General features: G+C 39.2%; 3 protein-coding genes, 1 long non-coding RNA gene and 1 pseudogene across 8 annotated transcripts; 1 reads left to right on the forward strand and 4 right to left on the reverse strand.

Moving 5' to 3' along the window:
- Positions 1-168: 168 nt before the first annotated feature.
- Positions 169-25,150, forward strand: LOC139187686 (probable serine/threonine protein phosphatase 2A regulatory subunit B''delta). Of its 2 annotated transcripts, XM_070809514.1 has the most exons (3): positions 169-420; positions 23,291-23,467; positions 24,055-25,150. In XM_070809514.1, exons 2-3 carry the CDS (start codon positions 23,318-23,320, stop codon positions 24,250-24,252), a joined length of 348 nt encoding a protein of 115 aa, XP_070665615.1. In that variant the 5' UTR covers positions 169-420; positions 23,291-23,317; the 3' UTR covers positions 24,253-25,150. The 2 variants fall into 2 exon arrangements, with proteins under 2 accessions (XP_070665615.1, XP_070665616.1); XM_070809515.1 differs by lacking the exon at positions 169-420 and having other exon boundaries at positions 23,203-23,467.
- Positions 7,389-12,021, reverse strand: LOC139187637 (disease resistance protein RPV1-like). Of its 3 annotated transcripts, XM_070809509.1 has the most exons (6): positions 11,142-12,020; positions 9,693-10,779; positions 9,297-9,575; positions 8,355-9,191; positions 7,671-8,255; positions 7,389-7,601 (listed from the first exon to the last, which is right to left on the reverse strand). In XM_070809509.1, exons 1-6 carry the CDS (start codon positions 11,747-11,749, stop codon positions 7,542-7,544), a joined length of 3,456 nt encoding a protein of 1,151 aa, XP_070665610.1. In that variant the 5' UTR covers positions 11,750-12,020; the 3' UTR covers positions 7,389-7,541. The 3 variants fall into 3 exon arrangements, with proteins under 3 accessions (XP_070665610.1, XP_070665609.1, XP_070665608.1); XM_070809508.1 differs by having other exon boundaries at positions 7,389-8,255; positions 11,142-12,021; XM_070809507.1 differs by having other exon boundaries at positions 7,389-8,255; positions 9,297-9,578.
- On the reverse strand, positions 13,490-14,130 carry LOC139189989 (uncharacterized). The gene is made up of 2 exons (XR_011573912.1): positions 13,992-14,130; positions 13,490-13,831 (listed from the first exon to the last, which is right to left on the reverse strand). It is a non-coding gene; the product is annotated as an uncharacterized lncRNA (long non-coding RNA).
- LOC103414154 (uncharacterized) lies at positions 14,175-18,469 on the reverse strand (annotated as a pseudogene).
- Positions 24,844-27,605, reverse strand: LOC114820077 (disease resistance protein RUN1-like). Of its 2 annotated transcripts, XM_070809510.1 has the most exons (3): positions 26,788-27,605; positions 25,340-26,426; positions 24,844-25,222 (listed from the first exon to the last, which is right to left on the reverse strand). In XM_070809510.1, the coding sequence occupies exons 1-3, from the start codon at positions 27,552-27,554 to the stop codon at positions 25,091-25,093; spliced, it is 1,986 nt and encodes a 661-aa protein (XP_070665611.1). In that variant the 5' UTR covers positions 27,555-27,605; the 3' UTR covers positions 24,844-25,090. The 2 variants fall into 2 exon arrangements, with proteins under 2 accessions (XP_070665611.1, XP_070665612.1); XM_070809511.1 differs by lacking the exon at positions 24,844-25,222 and having other exon boundaries at positions 25,262-26,426; positions 26,788-27,604.
- Positions 27,606-27,813: the final 208 nt, after the last annotated feature.

The raw sequence follows: 27,813 nt of genomic DNA on the forward strand, positions 1-27,813 counted from the left end.
AAAAGAACTACGTGGAAGTTTTTTATTCTTTGTTGCAATAAGTTGCAGGAAAAAGTAATGATGCTGGCCGTAGATGATCCAGTTTTGGGCCAATGTCACACTGACACGTATCCACCTTCTTCGACTCTTCTTCTCTTGTGTAAAATTTTGGAGCTGCTATGGCTATTCTCTCTCTACAAATCTCTCTCTCTCTCTCTTCTGAGCATCAATCGCCGAAGGATTTTCTCTCATTTTCCCTCACTTTCTCTCCCGTTTTCTCTCTCGCCAAACACTCCAGTTCCTCAAGGATCTGAGGTTTCTTCCACTTCAAATCTCACCTTTTTTTTTTCTCTTCGAATCGGGCAAAAAGGCATTGATTTGAAACGAATATTATAATAGAAAGGAAAGAGCTTTGGGGGGATTCGAATTTCCGAATCTAGGGTTCCGTGATCTGTATATGCGTCCGATGACTATGGGAATCGTGGTGGAAGCGGCGTCGTTTGACGCCGAGCTGTTGCAGCTCAATGAGGTGTCCCCTTTGGCCCTCAAATCGAATCCGAGCTCAATGAGGCATTGATTTGTAATTAGTTGTTGGAAATGCTAAAGTTTATATATATATATTTTTTAATTAGGATACCTATGATTTACATACTACATATTGTTTCATCTTTTCGGATGCATGACAGTTTTTTTCATTTTCCCGACTTTATGGTTGCAGGTGACACAACTGCTAACTGAAGCAAAGGCAGGTAGGCCCCTGAATGTTCAGGGAAATTCTTCTAGTCCACATGCCACTGCAGGCAGTACTTTGCCTTCTATGTTTCCAGCAGGCAGTGCACCACCACTGTCACCAAGAAGTTCATCTGGATCCCCTCGCATTATGAAACAGAGGATCGGTCCTTCTCATTTAGGTTCTCCCCTGAAAGTAGTTAGCGAATCAGTTAAAGAAGTGATACCTATTAAACTAAACATGGTAAATACCAATATTAAACTAAACATGGTAAATACAAAAAATATATATGATAATATTTGGGAATTTCTTATATATTCATTAATCTTCAAAGTGGAGTATATATAGGAGTTACAATTGGTATTACATATGTACTTCACCAATGTGGGAACAATAAACTGCTATTTACACTTTAACTAATGTATAACTCGCAACACTCCCCCTCAAGTTGGTGCAAAGATGTCACGCATGCCCAACTTGTCAAGCGAGTCGGAAAACGCACTATTAGACACAGCCTTAGTAAGAGCATCAGCAAGTTGATCTTCAGATCTCACAAACGGAAACATAATAATTCCAGCATCCAATTTTTCCTTAATGAAATGTCGATCAATCTCCACATGTTTTGTTCGATCATGTTGCACTGGATTATGAGCAATCTCAATAGCAGCCTTGTTATCATAATGAAGTTTCATAGCACCTTTGTGTTTAAACTCAAGATCTCTCAACAATTTTTCCAACCACAACAACTCACATACACCATGAGACATACCACGAAACTCAGCTTCTGCACTTGACTTAGCCACCACTTTTTGTTTCTTGCTTATCCAAGTAACTAAATTACCACCCACAAACATAAAGTATCCAGATGTAGATCGCCGATCAGTGATAGAATCTGCCCAATTTGCATCTATATACCCTTCGACATTCAAATGATCATTCTTGGAGAAAACCAGGCATCTGCCAGGAGCCATCTTCAAGTACCTCAAAATACGGGTTACTGCATCCATATGAGCTTCACTAGGTGAGTGCATAAACTGACTTACCACACTAACTGCATAAGCAATGTCAGGGCGAGTGTGAGACAAATAAATTAATCTCACCACAAGCCTTTGATACCGTTCCTTATGAGTAGGAACTTGATCTGGAAATAAGCCCAGACGATGATTCTGCTCAATCGGAGTATCAACAGGTTTGCAATCTAACATACATGTTTCAGCTAACAAATCAAGAACATACTTCCTTCCAAGAAAATACTTCAATTCACCCAATTCTTTCATCTCAAACTCAGTAGCTAGGTACTTTTGAAGGTGCTGTATCTCTTTCTGATCATCACCAGTCACTATCATGTCATCAACATAAATAATCAATGCAGTTAGCTTACCATTTTGTCGCTTTAGAAACAAAGTATGATCTGAATGACTTTGGATATACCCAAACTTCTTCATTAAACTTGTAAACCTCCCAAACCATGCTCTAGGAGATTGTTTCAAACCATACAAGGCTTTTCGTAACCTGCATACAACACCTTTTTCAGGAGACGTTCCAATACCAGGTGGGAGATCCATATACACTTACTCCTTAAGATCACCTTGAAGGAAAGCATTCTTAACATCAAACTGCAACAGAGGCCAATCCTGGTTTGCTACTAAGGACAGAAGAACACGCACAATATTAAGTTTGGCAACAGGAGCAAAGGTCTCCTGATAGTCCACCCCATAGGTTTGAGTATAATCCTTAGCAACTAATCTGGCTTTATACCGATCAATAGAAACATCTACTTTGTGCTTAATAGTAAACACCCATCTACATCCAATGACTTTCTTCCCATTTGGTAATGGAACCAAATCCTAAGTAGAATTCTTTTTCAAAGCTTCCATCTCAACTTTCATGGCATTAACCCACTTAGGGTCAGACAAAGCATCTTGCAATTTTGTTGGAATTGATACACTAGATAGCTGACATATGTAAGATGCATATGGTTGGGACAAACGATGAGTAGACACATAATTGTTGATAGGATATTTGGCTTTAACATGCATATCAGGCTCATATTGTACTTTAGGTTTTCCACGATTAGCTCGTGGAGGCAACTGATAAGTAGAAGAATCGTCAGAATTTACCTCATGTATGCCACCATCTTATACCAAACTGTTAGAAGAATCATCACTGGACGAACCATCATCAGACAACTCGTTAGACATATCAGCAGCAGGCAACCGATCATCAGAAGGTAATTCATCAGACATACTAACAGGCAATTTGCTGGGCACATCTGATTTGTCGTTAGTAGAAATAGTTCCGGGAATGACAGGTGACCGATCACTATCTATAACCGACTGATTAGTATCACGCAACATAATAGGTTATGTTCCCAACTCTGTCTGTAACACATCATCCATATCATCTCTTCGAATCTGCACTTCACTCCTCCTCTCCCCCTGAAGTGGAAAGTCGGAAGAGGGCTTTACAAAATACGAAACTTCCTCTTGGAAGGTGACATCCATGGTAATATAAGTTTTTTGAGTCGGAGGATGATAACACTTATAGCCTTTTTGATTGTTAGCATACCCAATAAAGACACACCGGAGAGCACATGCATCAAGTTTACTCCGCTGATGAGAGTAGACATGCACATACACAATACACCAAAACACTTTCGGAGGAAGCTTTGAGACAGAAACAAGAGAAACATGTTTTTGTAGCACATCAAACGGTGTCTGAAAATCAAGAACCCTACTTGGAACACGATTGATCAAATACACAGCAGCCAAAACAACATGACCCCACAAATGATTAGGAACACATTTATCCAACATCAAGGAGCGAGCAACCTCCATTATTTGACGATTCTTCCGTTCGGACACACCATTTTGTTGGGGTGTAAACGGAGTAGTTGTCTGGTGAATCATACCATGATCACGGAAAAAACATGCCAAAATGTGATTCACATATTCTCCTCCGTTATCAGACCTAAAGACCTTAACTTTGGTCTGAAACTGAGTAGACACCATTGTACAAAATTCTTGAAGAAGTAACGGAACATCACTCTTATTTTTCATCAAGAACACCCAAGTTACCCGAGTACAATCATCAATAAAAGTAACAAACCAACAGAATCCATTAGAAGTAACTTTCGCAGGACCCCACACATCAGAATATATCAAATCAAATGACAAAGTAGCTGTAGAATCACTTACATGAAATGAAGCACAATGACTCTTAGCCATGACACATGTTTCACACTTGAACTCTGAATCACTACAAGTGCGAAACAAAGAAGGAAATAGATGCTTCATATAACTGAATGATGGATGTCCTAATCGTCGATGCCATAACCAAATTTGATGTCTGTCATCCACTTTAGCTCTTAAACTTGATGATTATTTGAACCGGAAACAACAGTATCCTCCATAGTCAAGATGTACAAACCCCCTATCCTTTTACCATAACTAATTATCTTCTAAGTTTGAATATCTTGAAAATAACAATACGTAGGGTAGAAGTGAGCAGAACAATATAAAGTATCAAGAAGTTTTCCTACCGACAAAAGATTGTACTTAACATCAGGAACAAGTAAAGCACGAACCAGTGATAAGGTTGGAGTCAGAGAGATAGTGTCTTCACCCTTCACAGGGGAAAGTGCTCCATTTGCACTAGTAATATACGGATCACGAACATAGTCACATAACTCATCAAACACTCTAGGGTCACTAGTCACATGATCAGTGGCCTCAGTATCAATTATCCATTTATTTGTTCCACCAAGATGCATAACAACACTATGATTATATTGAGCCATTGAACAAAATCACGAACAATAAAAGCACAAAAGATACGCAACGGAATGAAAACAATTTATCAGAATACTGTAGCAATCACTGTTCACGGCACTGTAGCAAAGACTATTCACGGCAATGTAGCAATCACTGTTCACGGCACTGTAGAAGACCACAGTTCACGCACTATAGCAAAGCACTGTACTGTAGCCCGACACTTTTTTTTTTTTTTTCCCACACGGAGGAAATCACGAAAAATGTGGGCACAAAATTAAAGCACACAGGTCACCAAGAGCGAACTGCTCTGATGCCATATTAAACTAAACATGGTAAATACCAAAAATATATATGATAATATTTGGGAATTTCTTATATATCCATTAATCTCCAAAGTGGAGTATATATAGGAGTTACAATTGGTATTACATACGTACTTCACCAATGTGGGACAATAAACTATTATTTACACTTTAACTAATGTATAACTCGCAACAATACCTCAGGTTTGACAAATCCTAATCCTTTTCGGCAATAAGAGTGGCACTATTTTTTATTTCTTTTGTTTTGCGTTGTATTTGTCATTTGAACTATCTAGCTGTAATGGTTTTCTTTAATTAGAGGGAAAGGTAGGTTATTATTTCTAACTTGGATTTTGTACCACTTGCAGTTTTACTTTCTAAATGGTCGCCCGCCTCCAAATGAACTAAAAGATCAATGCTTATTTAGAATCAATCAGTTTTTCTCTGGTAACTCAGACGGACTGCAGATTCATGGTGAGATATACTTAAGATATGAGTTTGTGTTGTACAACTAGAATTAGCTTTTAACTGTCTCCTTGGTCGTACCCAGTGCACAAGGCTCCCGCTTTACGCAGGGTCTGGGAGAGGTGAATGTCGGCTAGCCTTACCCCCATTTATGGAGAGGCTGCTCCCAAGTCTCGAACCCGAGACCTACCGCTCATGGGCGAAGGCACTTGCCATCGCACCAAGTGCGACCTCTAACTGTCTCCTTGGTGTATCAGAATTTAAATCAGTTGCTAAGGATATATGCAAGCGGCCCTCATTCTTCTCCATATCTCTTTTCAGAAAAATTGATGCTAAGAGCAGTTCCAGCGTTGGCTGGTGCTCGGGGGAAAGGCTAGTGAACAGGGCCAGATAGCCCGACTGAAGTGCTCCAGCGTGTGGGAACTCGAGGGACAGGGCAAGACTGAGCAACAAGCCCGTGAGGAATTGCTAGCCCGCGAGCCCGAGTGGATGTGACGCCAGGGCTGACGTCATCCTGGCGTCAGCCCAATTATATATATATTTTTGTCAGGCGCGTGCCCCTCACCTGCACGTGGGGGCGCGTCAGCCAACACCTTTTCAGGAGCCGGGCCCACGTCACAATTTGCCAATGTTACTGTTGGAAAGACACGTGGCTTCCCACGGTCCGTTTGATCTCAATGGTCTATTGGTAATATTCACTTTTTGTCATTGCTTGTGAAAGGGTGTAGTTTCAAAGTTGTTATCCCCACCCCCTTTCAATATCTTTCCTAGCTGTGGTTTATCTTATGTAACCACAACTATTTTCCTTTACTTTTAAAATGTCTCGATTCTTGTTCACCAACCCTATTACCCCACTTTAAGGTGCATGAATCTTTCTCTCTGAAGTGGATAAACAATGCCCTTTATAAGGGTTGATTGCGGAGAAGGGGTCAAGTAGCTTTCCTGGAGGCGCTTTTTTTTTCTGAGCTGACTTGTAGTGAACTCTTGGTTTAACTAATATTGTTACCTCACCTTACTATAAATTCTGGGTGGCCCCTGCTCTAGTCATCCGGACAAGAAAACGGTACAGCTTGAGGAGAAGCTTGAGATAGATATCATCGGACTTGGGGCGCTTCGTCTTCTTGCTTTTACCTCCTGCCACGAGAACAATCTTCATTGTTGTTGCTGGTGTTGAAGTTCGGTTGCTCGGGACGCCTTTCGTTGGGCCTTTATTTGGCCAATTCATTGATCAAATATGGGATCCTGTACTGCCATATGGTTGAGCCAACGATGAAAACAGTAGGAGAAAAAGAGTGAACCCTCCCCCCCCCCAAAAAAAAAAAGTCTTGTACCCATGAGAAAGGCTTGTAATGGTACCATCATTGTTGGCAACAATTTTTGCTGGTGGTGGTTACGACAAGGAAGTTGGGAACAATGATGTGGCTGAGGGCTTTGCAGATCTTATTGCTTATGGTCCTTGGATCTTGGCTAACCCAAACTTTTTTACTTTATGTTTATTCAGCTTTAATTCTGAGGGTATTTAAGTCTATTTAAGTGGATTTTCTGTTATTTTTGAAAGATTTTATAAAAAATGACATTTATGAAATTGAGTGTTAAATTTTGGCTATTATTGATAAAAACTCAATAAAAATTATCCCGTAAGTATACAAGATTAAGTTTAAGACGTCTTAATAATCAGAAGATGCCTTTATACATTATCCTTTCATCAATCATGTTACATGACAAAAAAATGAGGTGTTGACTTATAAGAACTAGCTAAAGGTAGCATATTCCTTTCTTTCTTTGTGGTTTCAACCTATCCTTGCCCTCCTTACTAAATCATGTAACACAAATGCTATTCACACATCCCATTTTATTTCTCACACAAATCTTGATAATTTATGTCTGTTGATCTTCTTCAATTCATTTAATCTGATGGTCGAAAATTAAAAGAGTATGTAGGAAGTAAAATGGAATGTGTGGATATCACACCCCTAAATTAATTGCGACAAAATAGATTTTCAAATACTTTTATACATTTGAGTTTGAGCTCTATTTTTATCAATTACTTTAATAAGTTGGCGACTACATGATGGGAGGAGGCATGCGTTGATGCTTATAGTTGGCGACTACATGAGAAGAAGAGGGATTCTCTGAACATATTAAAAACCTTAAATGCATTAATAAGTTAAATTAAACCACCACAGAAACAAGAAAGTTCAAAAAGAGAGAGCATATTATAAACAGATCAAGGCATGCAAAAAAATACACTCTATCTGCAAACTAGCTGATTAAACCAGAAAGTTTCCTAGCTTACATAGTCGTCGTCGTCTTGGGCCTCCTCATCATCACCCTCTTCATTATCATCCGCAACTTCTTGGTCCTGATCATCGTCTTATTCCGCCTCGTCCTCATCAACACCCTCATCATTAGCATCAGCACATTGTTGGTCCTCATCATCGTCTTGTTCCTCTTCCTCCTCAAAATCCTCCTCATCATCCCCATCAAAATCCTCATCGTGTTGTCATCATCCTCATCAAAATCATCATCTTCATAATCCTCGTCAAAATCATCGACTTCGGTAGAAATTTCTTGTAAGGCCCGTTCGTAAGGGATATAATGGTAATCAAAAAACGAACCTTTGAAAGTCATAAGTTTGTCGCATACTAAACGTACCCCTATTTTCTTCACCGGACAATGTGCAATAACATGGACCAAATCGCTTTCTTCCAAATTGAACTCGATTTCCGACAACGATAAATTTGCCAGCCAAATGATCTCTTCAAAGAAAAAAAAATCTCCTAGTTCAACACAAAAACTAGTACCCTTGGTGTGATTAATAACATAAATATAACTCGGCCTGATGTAATCACGAGGAACAAAAGCCAGGCACACAGCCAATGCTTTTGCATTAGAACCAATTTCCTTAGGCACTTCAAAAGAGACTTGGGTACCCTCGTTTACATGATTGAACCAAGTGGGAATTTGTCTTCCTACAAAACTCATGGTTCCACCTCCTGTCCATCCCTATACCATGTGGAACAAGATTTGTGTGAGTACTACATACATAACACACATATTTGTGAGGGGGGAAGAGAGGGGGGTGGTGTGGAAGAGAGAGAGTACCTGTATCGTGCTATCCTTAAGAAGGAAATCCATGACATTGTTGTGTGTTGTCATATAAAGATTGAGTCCCGAGTTTAACGCGCTATCCAAGCCTGGAAACTCAATGAGTTTCGGGGAAAAAAGAATCACTGCTGTCGACATGCCTGAAAAATCTGGCATTCTTTCTAATACAGAGCAGTCGTCCATGTGCAGGAAACCCAAACTTTTTGGTAAATCTGTAATCTCAACAAGGTTTCTGCAACCATTCAAGGATAATACAAGAAGCTTGGAGAGGCCACTGAGGCTTGGAAGGCTCCCAAAATTATTGTCATCTAGACTTAACTCCACTAAACAAGGTAGACTACTCCCAATATCATTAGGCACTTCCTCTATATTGCTGTCCTCCAAAATTAAGCTTGTCAAAGAGCGTAAACCTTGTAAGGAAGGTAGCTGCAAAGAACACTTCAATTTACTCAAAGATATGCGCTCGAGCTTCTCTAGTCGTACGATGGAAGGTGGTACTTTTTTTATGGCCGTCCCATCTGCATAAAGAGTGACCAATGATGCCATTTCTCCCAAGTGCTCAGACAAGCTTTGGAATCTTGAACAACCATCGAGAACAAGAGTTTTGACAGATTTCAACTTGTAGAAACTCCTCGGAAGAGCCTTAAGCGTTTCACAGTCCTTCAAATTCACCAACACAAGACTCTTGAGATCTCCGATGGACTTGTGAACTTTAGCCAACCTCTTACAGTCTTTGAGTATCAATTTCTCAAGATTTGGGAATTTCGAAAAGTTTGGCGATTGTGTTAGATCGTGGGAGTGGCTGAGATTCAGAATCTTCAACTTATCAAGCAACTGTTAAGAAAAATCAAGTTGAAATAAAAAATTTAAATCCAAAAAGAAGATACAAAAAACATAAAAATAATTCCAAATTTGGTTCAGGTTACGCATTGTACTTACCCCAGAATACCCACAAAGAACTTGTCTGAGGCTGCTGTACTGCATGTCGATAACAACTGTGTTTGGTTGACAAAGTTCTATTGGTATGAACTCCAATGGGAATCCATGCCAGCACAACCATCTTAATTTTTTGGAAAGATATTGGTATTGCCCAGTGAGCCGAACGTAGTTTAGTTGGAGCAATCTCAGTCTCTTCATATTTCTAAACGCCTCAGTACTGAAACTAGTCTCTTCAGGACTTGGCAAATTCAAAGCCAGACCTTCAATTTTTTCAGTTCCCTGCTATCCGAAAAAACAGACTCCAAATAAGAGAAGGCTTTGCATGAAAAAAAGTTATATTACTAACTTACATATGCTTACACATTTAACATAAAGTTTGATTGGGAAAGTACTTACAAATTTGTCTATCAATACATCATTTACATCTTCAGGATGCCACAATCTACTCCGTTCTATAGGGAAATCAGGATTTTCTGCATGCACGATATCTCTGCCCATATCCCGAAGCAAATCATGCATCATAATCTTGTTTTCTCTATTAATAGTTACAAGGCACCGGTCAAGGAGGACCTTGATTCCTGTTGTTGCATAAAAGCCACAACCATCCAAGATTTGTATGACATCGTTCTTGTTCATTCCGATAAAAAAACAAGCTATATCGAGGAATATCCGCCTTTTGTAATTATCATTTAGCCTGTTGTAGCTTATTTTCAGTTGTGCCTGAATTTCTGCACGAGGAATTATTTTCAATTCATCCAATATACTTCTCCATTCATCTACGCTTCGTTTGAAAAGAGTAGATCCTAAAACTTCAAGAGCCAGCGGCAATCCTCCACAGTAATTGACAACTTCTCTTTCGAGCGCAAGATATTGACTAGGACAACTACTACTTCTGAAAGCATGCCAACTTAGGAGCTCAAGAGCTTCTTCTCGGTCCATTACTTTCGCCTGATATATCTTATCAACTGCAAATTCTTTTAGCACACTTTCGTTTCTAGTTGTGATGATGATTCTGCTCCCCGGGCCAAAAAAGTGGCAATTTCCAACTAATTCGCGTAATTGCTTCACATCGTCTACATCATCAACTATGACAAGTACCTTTAAGCGTCGAAATCTTTCCCTTACCAAGGCGGTCCCTGCAGCAACACTACTTACCTTTGTCTTGGTTTGCAAGATATCAAAAAGAAGTTGTTTTTGCAATTTTTCTAGTTTCTTTTCCCTCACTTTTTCAAGGAAACTTTTACCTTCAAACCTTTCATAAAATTCGTTATAAATGGCTTTAGCAATTGTTGTTTTACCTATTCCACCCATGCCTGAAATTCCAATCACACGAACATCATCTGAATCTCCGATGCCTAAATAATTACTGATATCTAGCACTCGAGTATCTATTCCGACTTGATAGAGCGCTACGTCAAAGTATTTGTTGTTCAACTTCGTAGTGACGTCATTGGTAATCATCCTGATAAACTTTGCTTCATGCCTGGCATTAGTCAAGTTGAGAAGCAAAACGAAGATTGTTATACAACGAAATCGAACTAATTAATACACAAAATTATTTATCATGACTAGAGATTTTAATTAAGACAATTTTTTTTGAGGTGGTGTGTTTAAACTTAGCAAACATCAATTAAAATTAAAATAAGAAACACAAACAAAAAAACCAGCATCCCTTCCCTCCGCAGCCAATCGCCGGCAGCTTCCCAGCTGTGATTAGTGTAGCCTTAACAGTTTAAGCTTTATTGTATGATTTTATTACAGAGGTCTAAGAAATCGTATGATTCCAAATTAATAAGCAAAGGTACGTTAAAGCCTTAATTCATAAGAAAAGAAATTAGAAAGTACCCGTCTAAAGTGTTTCTGAGATCCCAGCCAGACAAATTCGAAGCTTCAGTAAGAGCAGCTCTCCACCTCTCTACCTTTTTTTCATCTGTATGTTTCAGAAACGATTGTGCAAAACTACAAGTCTGTTTCCTAACATGCGAAGGATCAACGTCATAGAATATTGGCAAAACTAATTGCCCTAGCGTTCTTCTACACTCCATGATCTTAACCAGCTCCTCGAGACACCAGCTGGAGTCCGAGTACCGTCTTGAGAAGACGATGATAGAGATCCTAGAACCCTGGATTGCATGCACAAGTTCGGTAGTTATATCTTCTCCTCTTCTTAGTTCGTCGTCAATAAAGGTGTTGATTCCGGCCTTTGTCAATGCTTCGTGGAGGTGGCCCACGAAGTTTTTACGTGTGTCTTCACCTCTGAAGCTTATGAACACTTCGTAGAGCAAGCCTTTTGAGAAGGAAGACATGGATGGGGAGGTGGAGGCGGATGATGAGGATGAGATTGAGGGTGAGGAGGTGGAGGAGGACGATGAGGAGGAGGTGGAGGAGGACGATGAGGATGAGGGCGAGGAGGAGGATGAGGACGAGGTTTTATCGGGGACGGAGATATTCATTTAGCGAAAGACGAGGCCTAGGGAGTAGAGGAGGAAGATGAGGACATCATAGACAAGATCGGAATTGCGAGCCGTAAAGTGGTTGGACACTAACACCAGCACCAAAGTTAACAGCTTCCCTAAGCTCGACCAGGTATCCATTTCCTTCATTTTCTTTATGCAAATTGAAGGTTTTTGGCTATATTGATTTTCTTTCTTCTGCAGGACTTCATTGCAAGAGTTAATTTGAAAGTACCCTATTGCAAAAGGGATCTGACTTCTCTGCCTTCCCACTTCCCATACATTCTGATCCCCTCTTATTTGTGCGGTCACGGTTAAGCCACGTCAACATTTTATATTACTATTGACTTTTGTCTTATTATCTTTATAAAAAAATTAATATAAAATATTAACGTGGCTTAACCGTGACCGCACAAAATAAGAGGGGATAGGAGTGTATGGGAAGTGGGAGGAGAAAAGTCAGGTTCATTACGGAATCTCGGATTATGACGACCTCTACCAGTCTTCGTATTCAATTTTTTATGACGACCTCTACCAGTCTTCCTAGTCAATTTTTTAATTCAACTTACAAGTTTGGTAGAGAGTGCCAAATGCATATTTGCAGGGTTCTCACTTTCAGTATGGCTAAATATCAAGGAAAAATATATATTTATAGACAATCTATACTATATATTAAGAAAACCCTCCTTGTCAAAATTTTCCCCATTTTTCCAATTTTGCCCTCACTTTTGATACACAACCTTGACAAAAAGGAGGGCAAAATAGTAATTTTGCATCTTTTGAGAAAATGACAATCATATCCCTATTTTCCCTATTTTACCCTCACTTTTGATACACAATATTTACATAAAGAGGGCAAAATGGTAATTATGTAATATTAAGAAAAATATGCCCTTATTAGGAGATCTCATCATCATTGTCTCATACTCTTTTTAAAAAATTTAAAAACTAATCACACTCCTTAATCTAAAATAAAAAAGAAAATGAAATTGTTCACACACAAAGTGTGTGCTCATCTTCTAGTTTGGTATAAAATAATCGAAGTTGTTATGGAAAATGGCATCAAGGATGTTAGAGCATCCCCAATGGGGGCTTTATCCTCCATGAGGCTACCACATTTTTAGCCTTAGCGAGAAATTTCATCCTCAATGAGCCAGAAAATGGGGCTAGATCCACCACTAGGGCTAGTAACTTCATTTCTTGGGTAGCATAAAATCAGGCTACATCTAGCCCCAAAAAACAGTGGGTCCCACAAAAAAAGTAGCAACCTATGTGAGCAAAATTCTATCATTCTCCCTCCACTTGCGAATACACTCATACTCTCATTTTATTATTTTTTAATTCTTTTTTCTTACTTACTTTGCTTGCAATTTGACTAATTAATGATTGTTTTAAATTCTATAAGAATTAAAATTTCAAATTGATTTAACGTTCATGAGCATTGATGGGTGAAATTTTCAAATATTTTTTTTCAAAATTATATGATACTAATTTACCAATTGGTGTTAGGTAAAATTATTGTATTATACGTGAAAATCAAATTATTTCAGAAAACGAAGTGAGGGTTTATTTCTTATAATAAATGAGATTGAGATAAGGGAATCTAATCTAACAAACAATTCATAAGTGATAAAATCTAACTTTGTCACAATTTGAACTTTGTAGGTGGAAGGGTTAAATTTAAGATAGCACGTCCAAAAATCAACTTAAGAAAAGCTAACACAAAAAAAAAAAAATTCATTGCTTAATCAAATTACTACATAAATAAATATATATAGCCCATATAGAGCCCGAAAGATATAGCCCCTCATTGTGAGAGATTCTTTTATACAACCCCAAAAATTTCTTGGAACTATAAAATGGGTTGTATCCATCACTTTTCCAGCCCCATATAAAATATTAAAACCCCTCACTGGGGATGCTCTTAGGATTGGTAGTTTAATAGTGGCCTTGTCTTTCATCATCGTTACCATCCGTAGTAGTTGAAGAATGACTCTGATATATGTCCAACCACTTTGGATTTATATGTCCAACCACTTTGGATTTACTTGTGCTCTTACTTTAGAATGTTGAAAATTCAAACTGCATCAAAACAACAGATCAATTGATTTTAAATGTTTATTTTTTCACAATTGATGTTACTTATTTTTAAGCTAAATTAAGAGAATATAAGTATTTTAATTTATAATGAACTTAAGTCAAACAAAAACTATCTATTCACAAGGACAATCCACCGCCTTACATATCAAACCTTGTACCAAACTCCTTCTAGACCACTCTTCCATATGCCCCCGGACCCACAGAAGTGTTTTAGGCTGAACTAGAAAATGTGCCCGCGCTTCGCTGCGGGGGTTGAATGCATCTGTTGTGAGCTTGAATAATTTCCACAGAAAGTGGGCAAAATGGTGGTAGGAACATAATCACATTCTCAAATGTAGCAATTCAGTTACCATATATTTGAGTTGAGTGAATCCAACAAAATCACCAATCAACATACGCATCGTATCAGTAATCAAAAATTGAAAATTTATCAATTATTTTCAAATATTCAATAAATTAAACCACACAAAATTAAAAAATATATGACGCGACCCTACAGCGACAACAAATTGATTTCTCCACTGCAGAGAGGTTGATCACCAGAAGCAGGGTCAATAATGGCCAGCCTCTAATGAGCAAAGAAACAATCTCCAGGCTGGCATAGGCCACTCCAATTCAGGTCAACGGGGATTCAATCTATCAAATCCATTCATGCAGATTGATTACCTGATTGGTATTGAAAAGGAAACAAAACCCCCCCAATTTTTTGAAATTTAGAGTAGGATGGATCGCTTACCTTTAGCAAAGCGGAGGAACGTTGGTGGTGCGGAGGGACTGGTGGTCCAGCGCAATTCGCTAGATTTGAGAGCGAGAAAAGGCTCTCCACTGCATTTTCCATGCATTCAATCATCAAATTGTAGTTCGTTTCAATTGATTTCTGCTGAAATTTAAAAAATTAATAAACATTTCTAAAAATAAAAGTAAACTTCAAGCTACAGACAGTTTGACTTGAATGGCTTCAGCTGGAGCTAAGTAGGCTTACAGTGGGTGAATCAAAGGGATAAAGACACTGCAATTTTCAGCTTCATACCAAAGGATAGACAAAGCACGACAGCATGTTGCTAACTAATTGTTCAATCGAACTGAAAGGAAAAGTTGCAGGACAAATAGCTCACTAAAGAATCCCATGTTGAGGACCTTTCCAGGCACGCTTTATTCAACAGAGCTTTCAGGTTTTCAGTTTTCAGCTTATCTTGAAATTCAATGCGTCGGGAATCAGGGATTTGCTGAGGCAGGTAAGAGTAACACAAGCATCCAGTCAATTCGATTTGCTGAGGCAGTTGCAGTTGCAGGTATGAGTAAAGTCATGACAAATTGTGAATGGAGGAGAAATACTATTACCATAATCAACCATAATATGTAAGTAGCCGAATGTTTAGCCTGTGCTTGGTAGTCATCGAAGCTATTATCTGGAATGATGGAGCAGGAGTCGAGGAGCTGTAACTCGTTATTCATAAAGATTCTGAAGTCGTCATTCATGCTGTTATTCTGCTTCGCATGGCTGGACAGACCAGTATGATCAGTTATGAAATGCTTTATCCAAAATAAGAAAGGAAGCGGCGATGAAGCCATAGAGCCTGTTTACAGTGAATACCACAGAAATTAAAACTCGGGGGGTTCTCAGATGATTAGTGAAATATACAAAAACACCCCACGTACCTCTCTTCCTATGTAGTGCTTTATCAACATTTCATCCCAATCAAGCTCTTCCTGACATGACCACATTTGACACAAGTATCAACTGTAAACGTTCATGTAACGAAGATAGTACAATATAAAAAGTGCTTGCCCATAGGAACTCATGGTCATAATTACTGAAAAGAGATTAAAGAAGATTTGTACCTTCCACAGCCGATATATCTCAACACTGTAACCAGAAGCTGAAATCTCTTGTTTATAGCATTCGTCCTCTAAATCTTACGCATCAGCCGCTGCAAAATGATAGAAACATTGATTGTGAGGGGAATTAAAGTCCAGCACATCGACAACTTTGTCTCTCAGTATCACAACAAAAGGAAAGCAAGGTCTCACACTGCGATAATGGGAGCAACTATGATCAGCAACATGCAAGGAGGCCCAGGTTCGGGATCTTTCTAATTCATGTAGCAACTGCAAGCACAAATTTATGGTGCATATAACTCATCATAAACACGGACGAGAGAGAAAAATGGATATGTATGGTACAAATACGAATCTCGGAATATGAAACTGCATAAAATCAACAATTACTCTCAAACTATCAGTCACATTTGTTGAGAATGAAGGCTAAAAATAATTCTCTGCTTATCCTTTTCAAATGTATAGGAGTGCAATTTGGCTCAGAATTGTTTACATCACATATAAATATGAAATTCCTAGAAGGAAACCTGAATTATTCCCCGGATAAGAAAAATCGAGATTAGATCTAACCTGTTCTCTTGTCATGTAGGAAACCAACCAGCAACGGTGGTTCCATGCACGGTAATTCATTTTTGACCTCTGTAAAGAAAGATTTTGAATTACACAAAAGTGAACAATGACAAGGAAAATTCTCACATAAGAAAATTGTGGAACATATGAAATGCCCATACAGAATAACAGTTGCTATTGAAACCATGGACACTGATCCACATCACGTTTGGAAAAGAGAGAGTGAATTACAACTATTATCTGTACTAGTTTGATACAGATATTTAGCAGCTCAGTAGGAAACCTTATTTTGCAGACAAGATGACTGCCAGATGCACACAATTATAAAAGTGCACAATGTGTTGGGGTGACGGAAGTCATTTCTCAAGTCTTTTATGCGGTGTGTGTGAGTTATGTTGTTTTTCCCTACGAAAGCAATAATGAGACTGAACAAAAACAACATATAAGATAATTGAATTAAAGTTTAAATAAACCTTTGTAAATTAAAAGCATGCAGTTCCTGAACTGAATTTAAACCTCAGCTATTTTCTCCACCAGCTCAGAGTCTTTGGTCACAATCTCCGACAGAGTTGAACACTTTCCAGCAATCGACTTGATGACCCACTGCCTGCAATGATCGATATGTTCTTAAAATTCAATTATTAAAGTCATTACATGGGAAAACTATAATGAGGGACTCGATTAAACCCTACCCGGCTGAGTACTTATAAATAAGAAAGTATAGAAATCATGCCAGTTGTTAAGCATATAACGGAAAACTTCTGCTAAAAATGCTACCTATGGCTCCAAGCATACTCAAACTTAGGTGAATATGAAAGAACAAGTGCTGACAAGAGAAGTTCATCCAAAAATGCTGAGTGCTTATGCTTCTGCGACACAACAAGCTTCCTGCATCACATATACTAGACCAAGTAGGTGTCATGACATAAATTGAAAAGCAGACAAGATCAAGAAGATCCAAAATTATTGATATATAATTATAGTAAATAATTGCACATCAAAAACTCTAGAGGAAGATAGATGAATCTCCATGTCAGGAAACCAAAGAACATGACGCTACAAAGGACCGTTGCTTCACATGCATATCTGCTACTATTTTAAAACAATTATGTTAGAACAAGTGTAAGAGAGAGGAAAAAGCACTACTGAACCGAAAATGAAAAGGGGGAAAACCTGGAATGCCATGCAGTGCCGAAATCACTACTTAGCAACAAAAGCGCCCTGCTATGCTTCATGACGTCACTTTCAAAACTATTATCCAAAGATAATGACACATACAAAGACTTCTCATCCCCAGATACATCTGATCTGCTGTTAAGTGCCTTCTATTGTCTACTTGCTGCCATAAACGCATGCTTAGAAGCTTCATATAACGGGAAAAAAAATTGCGTTGAAATCCCCAACTTATGATCCCCATTCCAAAAAACTGAGTTGCCATTAGCTGAGCGCATCACAGTACTGCCATCAGATGAGGGTGAGAAATGGACTGCCTCTTTATTCAGCTTGGAAAATTGGGACGGGTGAAGAAATACCACTTCATCTCTGGGTTCAATCAAGAGGAAAGAACAATATATAAGACGATGGCATTACTACATATTCCAAAAACGTAACTGAGAACCCTTCCAAAATTAAAAAAGAGAACACCTCTACACAAAATCATAATGCACCCACACACACACACACACACACACACACACAATTCAAAAACTTTCAGCATAAGAATAAGGCATACTTGGACCGAAATCGAAATTCCAGATTCGGTAACAGTAATGAACTAACACTGAATCAACATTTTGAATTTGAACTAACACTGAATGGACATTTTCCAAAAAATATGAAATCCCAAGTAAAATCAAGCTGTTACTTTTACATATGCATGGATCAACTCATTTGGGATCAAATATCTGTACTTTTCGACACGGAAATTACACTTTGTGTACACCAACCAAGCACGAATAAAACCTATATATACAAAACTCTATGGGGCATTTCATCGAACACAAAGTCTGCATCTTTACTGAAAACAGAGAAGCTAAACCTGAAATCACTGATTATCTACTAACATACTACTAACATACAAGTCAGAAGATCGACCGTGTCTGCTTCGGAACGACGCAGCTCCTCTCCTTCCATATTTTCTGTTTGTTTCCCGAGAAAATCCAAGGGAAAGGAAAACCCGAGGGAAAATGACAGCTTTATACTATGTTGGAACAAAATGGTAAATTAATTAAAAAAAGAAGTACGTGGAAGTTTTTTATTAGTTGTTGAAATAAGTTGCATGATGCTGGCCGTAGATGATCCAGTTTCGGGCCAATGTCACACTGACACGTATACACCATTCTTCGACTTTTATTTTCTTGTATAAAATTTTGGAGCTGCTATGGCTATTCAGAAGAGAATGCTTTGAATAATGATATATTCTTCTCAATAAGAGGAACTTATAGGTGTACAACCCTAACATAAAAGGAAAAAAAACTAATAACAAGTGATTACATGGGATTACATATCAATTAGGGATCCTACCTAAAATACAAAAGTCAACACTCCCCCTCAAGTTGGTGCATATATGTCGCTCATGCCCAACTTGTGTAAGAAACTTGAAAACTTGTGACTCGAAACAGCTTTTGTGAGGATATCTGCCAACTGATCTTCAGTTCTTATCGCCGGTACTTCAATTATTTTCCCTTCCAATTTTTCTTTGATGAAGAATCGATCAACTTCAACATGCTTTGTTCTAACATGTTGTACTGGATTATCTGCAATGTCACGAGCAGCTTTATTATCACAAAATAATTTCATGGGCTGATCATGTTGTATACCCAAATCACTTAACAGAAGCTTAAGCCACAAAATTTCACAAATCCCCAAAGCCATACCTCTGTATTCTGCTTCTGCACTGGAACGGGCAACCACATTCTATTTCTTACTTCTCCATGTAACCAAGTTACCCCCAACAAACGTAAAGTAACCTGATGTTGAGCGTCTATCATCAATAGAACCTGCCAGTCTGCATCAGTATAACCTTCAACACTAAAGTGATTATTCCTCTTAAACAAAATTCCTTTGCCCGGACTTCCCTTCAAATATCGCAATATTCTCATCACGGCATTTATATGTTGTTCTCCAGGATCATGCATGTATTGACTCACTACACTCAAGGCATAAGCAAGGTCCGGTCTTGTGTGTGCCAAATACATCAACCGGCCTACTAACCTTTGGTATCTTCCTTTGTCAACTGGTACTTGATTAGGATCAACACTAAGCTTTAATCCTTCTTCTAATGGTGTAGCTAATGGCTGACAAGCTGACATGCCAGTTTCGTGCAACAAATCAATAATATACTTCCTTTGAGACAAGAAAATTCCAGAACTGCTTCTCGACACCTCAATCCCTAAAAAATATTTTAGGGATCCAAGGTCCTTCATTTCAAATTCTGCAGACAGGTATCTTTGCAAGGCCGCACGTTCTTCAGGATCATTACCTGTTACCACCATATCGTCTACATACACAATAAGTGCAGTAAGCTTCCCATTCTGTCTTTTCAGGAACAAAGTATGATCAGAGTTACTTTGTCTGTAACCAAATGCTCTCATAGATTTTGTGAATCTTCCGAACCATGCTCGAGGGGACTGCTTCAAGCCATACAAGGATTTCTTCAACCTGCACACTTTTCTTTTGTATTTATCTGGAGCATTACATCCCGGTGGAAGATCCATATAAATCTCTTCTGTCAAGTCTCCATGCAAGAAGGCGTTCTTCACATCGAACTGTTGTAAGGGCCAATTAAGATTTGCAGCCAAGGACAACAAAACACGAACTATGTTGATCTTGGCTACAGGTGCAAATGTATATGTGTAGTAGATTCCATATTTTTGAGTGTATCATTTTGCTACCAGTCTTGCCTTGAAACGATCCACCGTCCCATCTGCTTTGTATTTCACAGTATAGACCCATTTGCATCCCACAGGTTTCTTGCCAGCTGGCAAATCTGTGATCTCCCAGGTAGCATTCTTCTTCAAAGACTTCAACTCTTCATTCATTGCTACTTGCCAACGTGGATCAGTTAAAGCCTCCTGCACACTGTTAGGAATAGATACAGTAGATAATTGATGTACAAACGACTTATTTGATTCTGACAGGTGACTGGTAGACACATAATTACTTAACGGGTATAACACATTAGACTCAAGGTTGGGCTTACTCACCGGATACCTAGTTTTGCATTTAGGGTCGGCTTCATAAGTAAGTTTAGGAATACCTCGGTTGACGCGATCAGGGAGATGATGTGGTGGTGGTGCATCCGGGATCGAAGACGATTGATTATGGTTATTGGGACTCAAGATCGACTGTGAGGTAGCTGGCGACACAGGGCTGTCTGGTGATGAGGAAACTGGCAGTGAGCTATCAGGCAGTGAGTTATCTGGCGATGTCGACTCGTCCCTTTCAAGGTTTTCAACATTGTTTCCATGTGAATGATCACCACTTGTCTCCAAGACATTACCACTTAATTCCAATTCATTCACATCATTATTTTCGTGTGAGTGATCACCACTTATTTCCAAGACATCACCATTTAATTCCAAATCATTCACTCTATCTATATCTGGAATAGTATAATCAAGAGTTTGAACTTCTTTCTGATTCTCCCCCTGAAGTGAAGACTCGGGATTGGCAAAGTACATATCATTATCATGAAACGCAACATCCATAGTGACAAACAACTTATTCGTCGGTGGGTGATAACAACGGTATCCTTTCTGCCTTGATGCATACCCCACAAACACACATCGTAAGGCTCGAGGTTCAAGCTTACATCGATGTTGTTTATGAAGATGAACGAAGGCCAAACAACCAAACACATGAGGTGGAAAATTAGGGACTGCATGAGCATCAACATGTGAAGAAATTGCCTGAAAAGGTGTATGAAAATCAACCGATCGGGATGGAACACGATTAATGAGATACGCAGCTGAGGTGAGAGCTTCTCCCCAATAGCATAACGGGAGACGAGCCTCGAGTAAAAAAGCACGAACAACCTCCAGAAGCTGACGGTTCTTTCATTCGGCAACCCCATTTTGTTGTGGAGTATATGGACATGTAGTTTGATGAACAATCCCATGATGATCAAGAAAGGCACGAAGTTCAGAGTTAACATATTCGCCACCATTATCACTCCTGAGAACCTGTATTTGTGACTTATATTGTACTTGTACCATTTTGTAAAACTGTTGAAACAAAGAAGTAACTTCACCTTTGGATTTCATCAAACAAACCCAAGTCATACGTGTGCAGTCATCAATAAAAATAACAAACCAATGAGCACCACCAAATGTAGCAGTTTTAGATGGACCCCAAACATCAGAATGAATTATCATAAATGGAACATAACTTTTATTCAAACTGGATGGAAACGAGGCACGATGACTTTTAGCTAGTTCACAAACACCACATTTAAAGCTAGAAACATCATGCTTAACAAATAGGCTAGGAAACAACCTCCGTAGATAACCGAAAGAAGCATGTCCAAGTCGACGATGCCACAACCAAACCTCCGAAGCTTTATTCCGATCCCCTGAATTTCCGTCCACTGCAAGAGCTTGAGTCAACATTCGAGAACTGTTTGATGTCAGCTCCAAGTAGTAGAGCTTCCCTTTCCTAATACCATAACCAATCGTCTTGCGAGTCCGAATGTCCTTAAAAACACAAAAAGAAGGCCAAAAAATCAAAAGACAATGCAGGACGACAGTTATTTGAGCAACAGATAATAAATTATAGTCAAGAGAAGGCACAACAAGTACGGTATCAAGACTAAGGGTATCTGAAAGGGAGACGGTTCCTTCCCCGATAACAGGGGCATGATTACCATTGGCGACACTGACGACAGTTTTGGTGGATGGTTTTAGGCTACATGTCTAAAATCACAAGTCATATGTTCAGTAGCACCGGAATCAATTATCCATGTATTATTCGTAACAGATGCAGAAACCTTTAAAGTTTTACCATCGTTGTTTGTATGTTCAGAAGCTACCTTAGCTTTGGCAATCAATGCACACGACTCATTACAGGGGGGATGACGAGTCCAATGTGTCATTGCTCTACGTGAGTTGAGTGCAACGTCTGAGGTGATTGATAGGGCCAAGATTCCAAACCAACTAGGTCAACAATGTGAGATCCCTGGAACAAAAACAAACAGTAACACAAAAAAGGACAACCTTTTTTCCTTTTTCTTTTTTTTTTTTTTTTTTTTTTTTTTTTCTTTTTTTTCCTTTTTTTTTCTTTTTTTTTTTTTTCTTTTTTTCCTTTTTTTTTGAATTCCTTCAGAACACGCAAAGCAAAATAAATGCACGTGGGGAGTTCCTTCAAAACACACAAATCAAAAAATAAATGCAGGGATCATATCAAATCAGTTTAGCAGAACACAGGTTGGGCTGCAGATGGTATGATGAGTCAAATGCGTAGACGCCAGGAAGAGACAGATCGGTTTCTGGTGCAGAAGAAATCGTGGTTGTCAACCGGGATTTGCAACGACAAGGTTTCTAGATTAGGATCTCGGTTTGTGGGAGTGCGATGCAGCAACAGATGGTAGTGGGTGACTGCAGGGATCGGCTCAGTGAACTCGGATCAGCAACGACGGCGTCGCTCGCTGGTGTGACAGTGCACTGCACAACTGGTTGCGCAACTAGTGAACTCGGATCAGCAACGACGGCGTCGCTCGCTGGTGTGACAGTGCGCTGCACAACAAGCTGTGCAACTGGTGGTTCTTATTTCTGCGCACAACGAGACTTTTTTCTTTTTTTCTAACCTAGGCTCTGGTGCCAAGAAGAGAATGCTTTGAATAATGATATATTCTTCTCAATAAGAGGAACTTATAGGTGTACAACCCTAACATAAAAGGAAAGAAAACTAATTACAAGTGATTACATGGGATTACATATCAATTAGGATCCTACCTAAAATACAAAAGTCAACATATTCTCTCTCTACATCTCTCTCTCTCTCTCTCTCTCTCTCTCTCTCTCTCTCTCTCTCTAGGGTTCCGTGATCTGTATATGCGTCTCGATGGCTATGGAAATTGTGGTGGATGCGGCGTCGTTTGACGCCGAGCTGTTGCAGCTCAATGATTTGTCTCCTTTGGCCCTCAAATCGAATCCGAGCTACGTCGAGTCGCTGTTCGAGCAGTGGCTTTCGCTTCCCGATACTAATCGCCTGGTACTTGAAAACCCAATTTTTTTGTCTTCAAAATTTGAAATTTTTGGTGTTTTCGCATTGTTTTGGTTGTGCATCTTGTTGGGTTTCGAAGGATTTATGGGTGCAGTTTTTGGTTTTTGAATTTTGGTGAGCTTGGTTTTTTGCTGTTGAATTAAAAATTTCTGTGTTTTTTCATGTGTGTATGTTTTGAGATACACATAATTTGCATGGATTTGTATATGTGTTTGTTCTAGCCTGTGAAACCAGCATGAGAGCTAAGAAATAATGATGCTGAGTTGATTTTAGTATATATTGATTTTCGTGCCCATGGTATTGAATTTGTTCGGAAACGATGACTTTGCGATTAATGAAGCATTAAAGGGCACATTTCAGTATGGAAAAAGGGATGAAAATTGTAAATTGTTAGCAATGTTCGAAATTACCTAATGCCTTAAAGTAGTTACAAATTTGTAATTAGTTGTTGGAAATGCTAAAGTTTATATTTTTTTTAATTAGGATACTGGATACCTATGATTTACATACTACATAATCTTTCATCTTTTCTGATGCATGACAGTTTTTTCATTTTCCCGACTCTATGGTTGCAGGTGACACAACTGCTAACTGAAGCAAAGGCAGGTAGGCCTCTGAATGTTCAGGGAAATTCTTCTAGTCCACATGCCACTGCAGGCAGTACTTTGCCTTCTATGTTTCCAACCAAAGTGGGACAAAGGGAAGGCCCCACAGTCCCGGAAAGAGACTCCACCTCTTCCATCCTCTCGGGTGCGTTCATCAGCCAGATCTGATGACAGGGCAGCTTTCAAGGATGATGCATTGAATGAGTTACGAGCAAAACGTTTGAAGCTGCATGACCCTGAGGCTCACCGCAAGTTGAGATATGCTTCTCGTAGTGAAGATGATGGATCATCAGGGGATGATGCAATGATTGACAGTGATGATGAAAGGTCACAGGGACTAACTTTTGATGTTATAAAGGAGATTACCATTCGAAGGTCGAAACTTGCAAGTGGTTTATGGAGCCCTTCTTGGAAGAGTTAATTGTGGTTTGCGTTGTAAGGGTTGGAATTGGGAGGTCAAAGTCTGGGACTATCAATGGTGGGAGCAGTACGGGCAGGCATAGCAGCAACTGCAGCAGCTTTGGAAGCTGCGGCTGGTGTAGGGAAGTTGATTGATACGAGTGCCCCTGTTGATTTTGGAAGAGAGTCAAATCTAAAGCATAATTTTGAGCTGCCAATATCATTGGCTGCTCTTCAGAAGTTTGGAAAGCCACAGGGTTCTTGGCAAGAAAGCAGCGAATAGAAGCAATAGTTGAGTGCCAAGTCCCAGAGAATAATGGGAGGAGGCATGCGCTGATGCTTACAGTTGGCGACTACATGAGAAGAAGAGGGATTCTCTGAACATATTAAAAACCACCACAGAAACAAGAAAGTTCAAAAAGAGAGAACATATTAAAAACAGATCAAGGCATGCAAAAAAATACAGACTCTATCTGCAAACTAGCTGATTAAGCCAGAAAGTTTCCTAGCTTACAACTATGTTTGGTTGACACAGTTTTGTTGGTATGAACTCCAATGGGAATCCATGCCAGCACAACCATCTTAATTTTTTGGAAAGACATTGGTATCACCCAGTGAGTCGTACGTAGTTTAGTTGGAGCAATCTCAGTCTCTTCATATTTTTAAACGCCTTGGTACTGAAACTAGTGTTTTCAAGACTCGGCAAATTCAAAGCCAGACCTTCAATTTTTTCAGTTCCCTGCTATCCGAAAAAAACAGACTCCAAATAAGAGAAGGCTTTGCATGAAAAAAAGTTAGATTACTAACTTACATATGCTTACACGTTTAACATAAAGTTGATTGGGAAAGTACTTACAAATTTGTCTATCAATACATCATTTACATCTTCAGGACGCCACAATCTACTCCGTTCTCTAGGGAAATCGGGATTTTCTGCATGCACGATATCTCTGCCCATATACCGAAGCAAATCATGCATCATAATCTTGTTTTCTCTATTAATAGTTACAAGGCACCGGTCAAGGAGGACCTTGATTCCTGTTGTTGCATAAAAGCCACAACCATCCAAGATTTGTATGACATCGTTCTTGTCCATTCCGATAAAAAAACAAGCTATATCGAGGAATATTCGCCTCTTGTAATTATCATTTAGCTCGTTGTAGCTTATTTTCAGTTGTGCCTGAATTTCTCCACGAGGAATTATTTTCAATTCATCCAATATACTTCTCCATTCATCTACGCTTCGTTTGAAAAGAGTAGATCCTAAAACTTCAAGAGCCAGCGACAATCCTCCACAGTAATTAACAACTTCTCTTTCGAGTGCAAGATATTGACTAGGACAACTACTACTTCTGAAAGCATGCCAACTTAGGAGCTCAAGAGCTTCTTCTCGGTCCATTACTTTCGCCCGATATATCTTTTGAATTGCAAATTCTTTTAGCACACTTTCATTTTTAGTTGTGATGATGATTCTGCTCCCCGGGCCAAAAAAGTGGCAATTTCCAACTAATTCACGTAATTGCTTCACATCGTCTACATCATCAACTATGACAAGTACCTTTAAGCGTCGAAATCTTTCCCTTACCAAGGCGGTCCCTGCAGCAACACTGCTTACCTTTGTCTTGGTTTGCAAGATATCAAAAAGAAGTTGTTTTTGCAATTTTTCTAGCTTCTTTTCCCTCACTTTTTCAAGGAAACTTTTACCTTCAAATCTTTCATAAAATTCGTTATAAATGGCTTTAGCAATCGTTGTTTTACCTATTCCACCCATGCCCGAAATTCCAATCACACGAACATCATCTGAATCTCCGATGCCTAAATAATTACTAATATCTAGCACTCGAGTATCTATTCCGACTTGATAGGGCGCTACGTCGAAGTATTTGTTGTTCAACTTAGTAGTGACGTCATTGGTAATCATCCTGATAAACTTTGCTTCATGCCTGGCATTAGTCAAGTTGAGAAGCAAAACGAAGATTGTTATACAACGAAATTGAACTAATTAATACACAAAATTATTTATCATGACTAGAGATTTTAATTAAGACAATTTTTTTGAGGTGGTGTGTTTAAACTTAGCAAACATCAATTAAAATTAAAATAAGAAACACAAACAAAAAACCCAGCATCCCTTCCGTCCGCAGCCAGTCGCCGGCAGCTTCCCAACTGTGATTAGTGTAGCCTTAACAGTTTAAGCTTTATTGTATGATTTTATTACAGAGGTCTAAGAAATCGCATGATTCCAAATTAATAAGCAAAGGTACATTAAAGCCTTAATTCATAAGAAAATAAATTAGTAAGTACCCGTCGAAAGTGTTTCTGAGATCCCAGCCAGGCAAATTCGAAGCTTCAGTAAGAGCAGCTCTCCACCTCTCTACCTTTTTTTCATCTGTATGTTTCAGAAACGATTGTGCAAAACTACTAGTCTGTTTCCTGACATGCGAAGGATCAACGTCATAGAATATCGGCAAAACTAATTGCCCTAGCATTCTTCTACACTCCATGATCTTTACCAGCTCCTCGAGACACCAGCTGGAGTCCGAGTACCGTCTTGAGAAGACGATGATAGAGATCCTAGAACCCTGGATTGCCTGCACAAGTTCGGTAGTTATATCTTCTCCTCTTCTTAGTTCGTCGTCAATAAAGGCGTTGATTCCGGCCTTTGTCAATGCTTCGTGGAGGTGGCCCGTGAAGTTTTTACGTGTGTCTTCACCTCTGAAGCTTATGAACACTTCGTAGAGCGAACCTTTTGAGAAGGAGGACAAGGACGGGGAGGCGGAGGAGGACGATGAGGATGAGATTGAGGGTGAGGAGGTGGAGGAGGACGATAAGGATGAGGGCGAGGACGAGGTTTTATCGGGGACGGAGATATTCATTTGGCGAAAGACGAGGCCGAGGGAGCAGAGGAGGAAGATGAGGACATCAAAAACAAGACCGGAATTGCGATGTGCATAGTGGTAGGACAGTAACACCAGCACCATAATTAACAGCTTCCCTAAGCTCAACCAGTTATCCATTGCCTTCAATTTCTTTAGGCAAATTGAAGGTTTTTTGGCGATATTGATTTTCATTTTTTCTACCGGAACTACTTTCTTCTTCTTATAATTAATCAACCCGCCTAGGCGGCGCAGTTGACTGTAGACTTGAGTATTGGTAAATTGACTTATGGTCCTACACCCTAAATTCTACGAGGTGCTCTTTTTCTTCCACTATAAAGCCAAATTAGACACGGTAAATTGACTTGTGGTCCTACACCCTAAATTCCAGGAGGCACCCTTTTTTTCCACCTTATCGCCAAATTCTACGCAGTGTTTTCTGGTTCACACAATG

The sequence above is a fragment of the Malus domestica genome, chromosome 12 (genome assembly GCF_042453785.1).
Source record: "Malus domestica chromosome 12, GDT2T_hap1".
Classification (NCBI taxonomy): domain Eukaryota; kingdom Viridiplantae; phylum Streptophyta; class Magnoliopsida; order Rosales; family Rosaceae; genus Malus; species Malus domestica.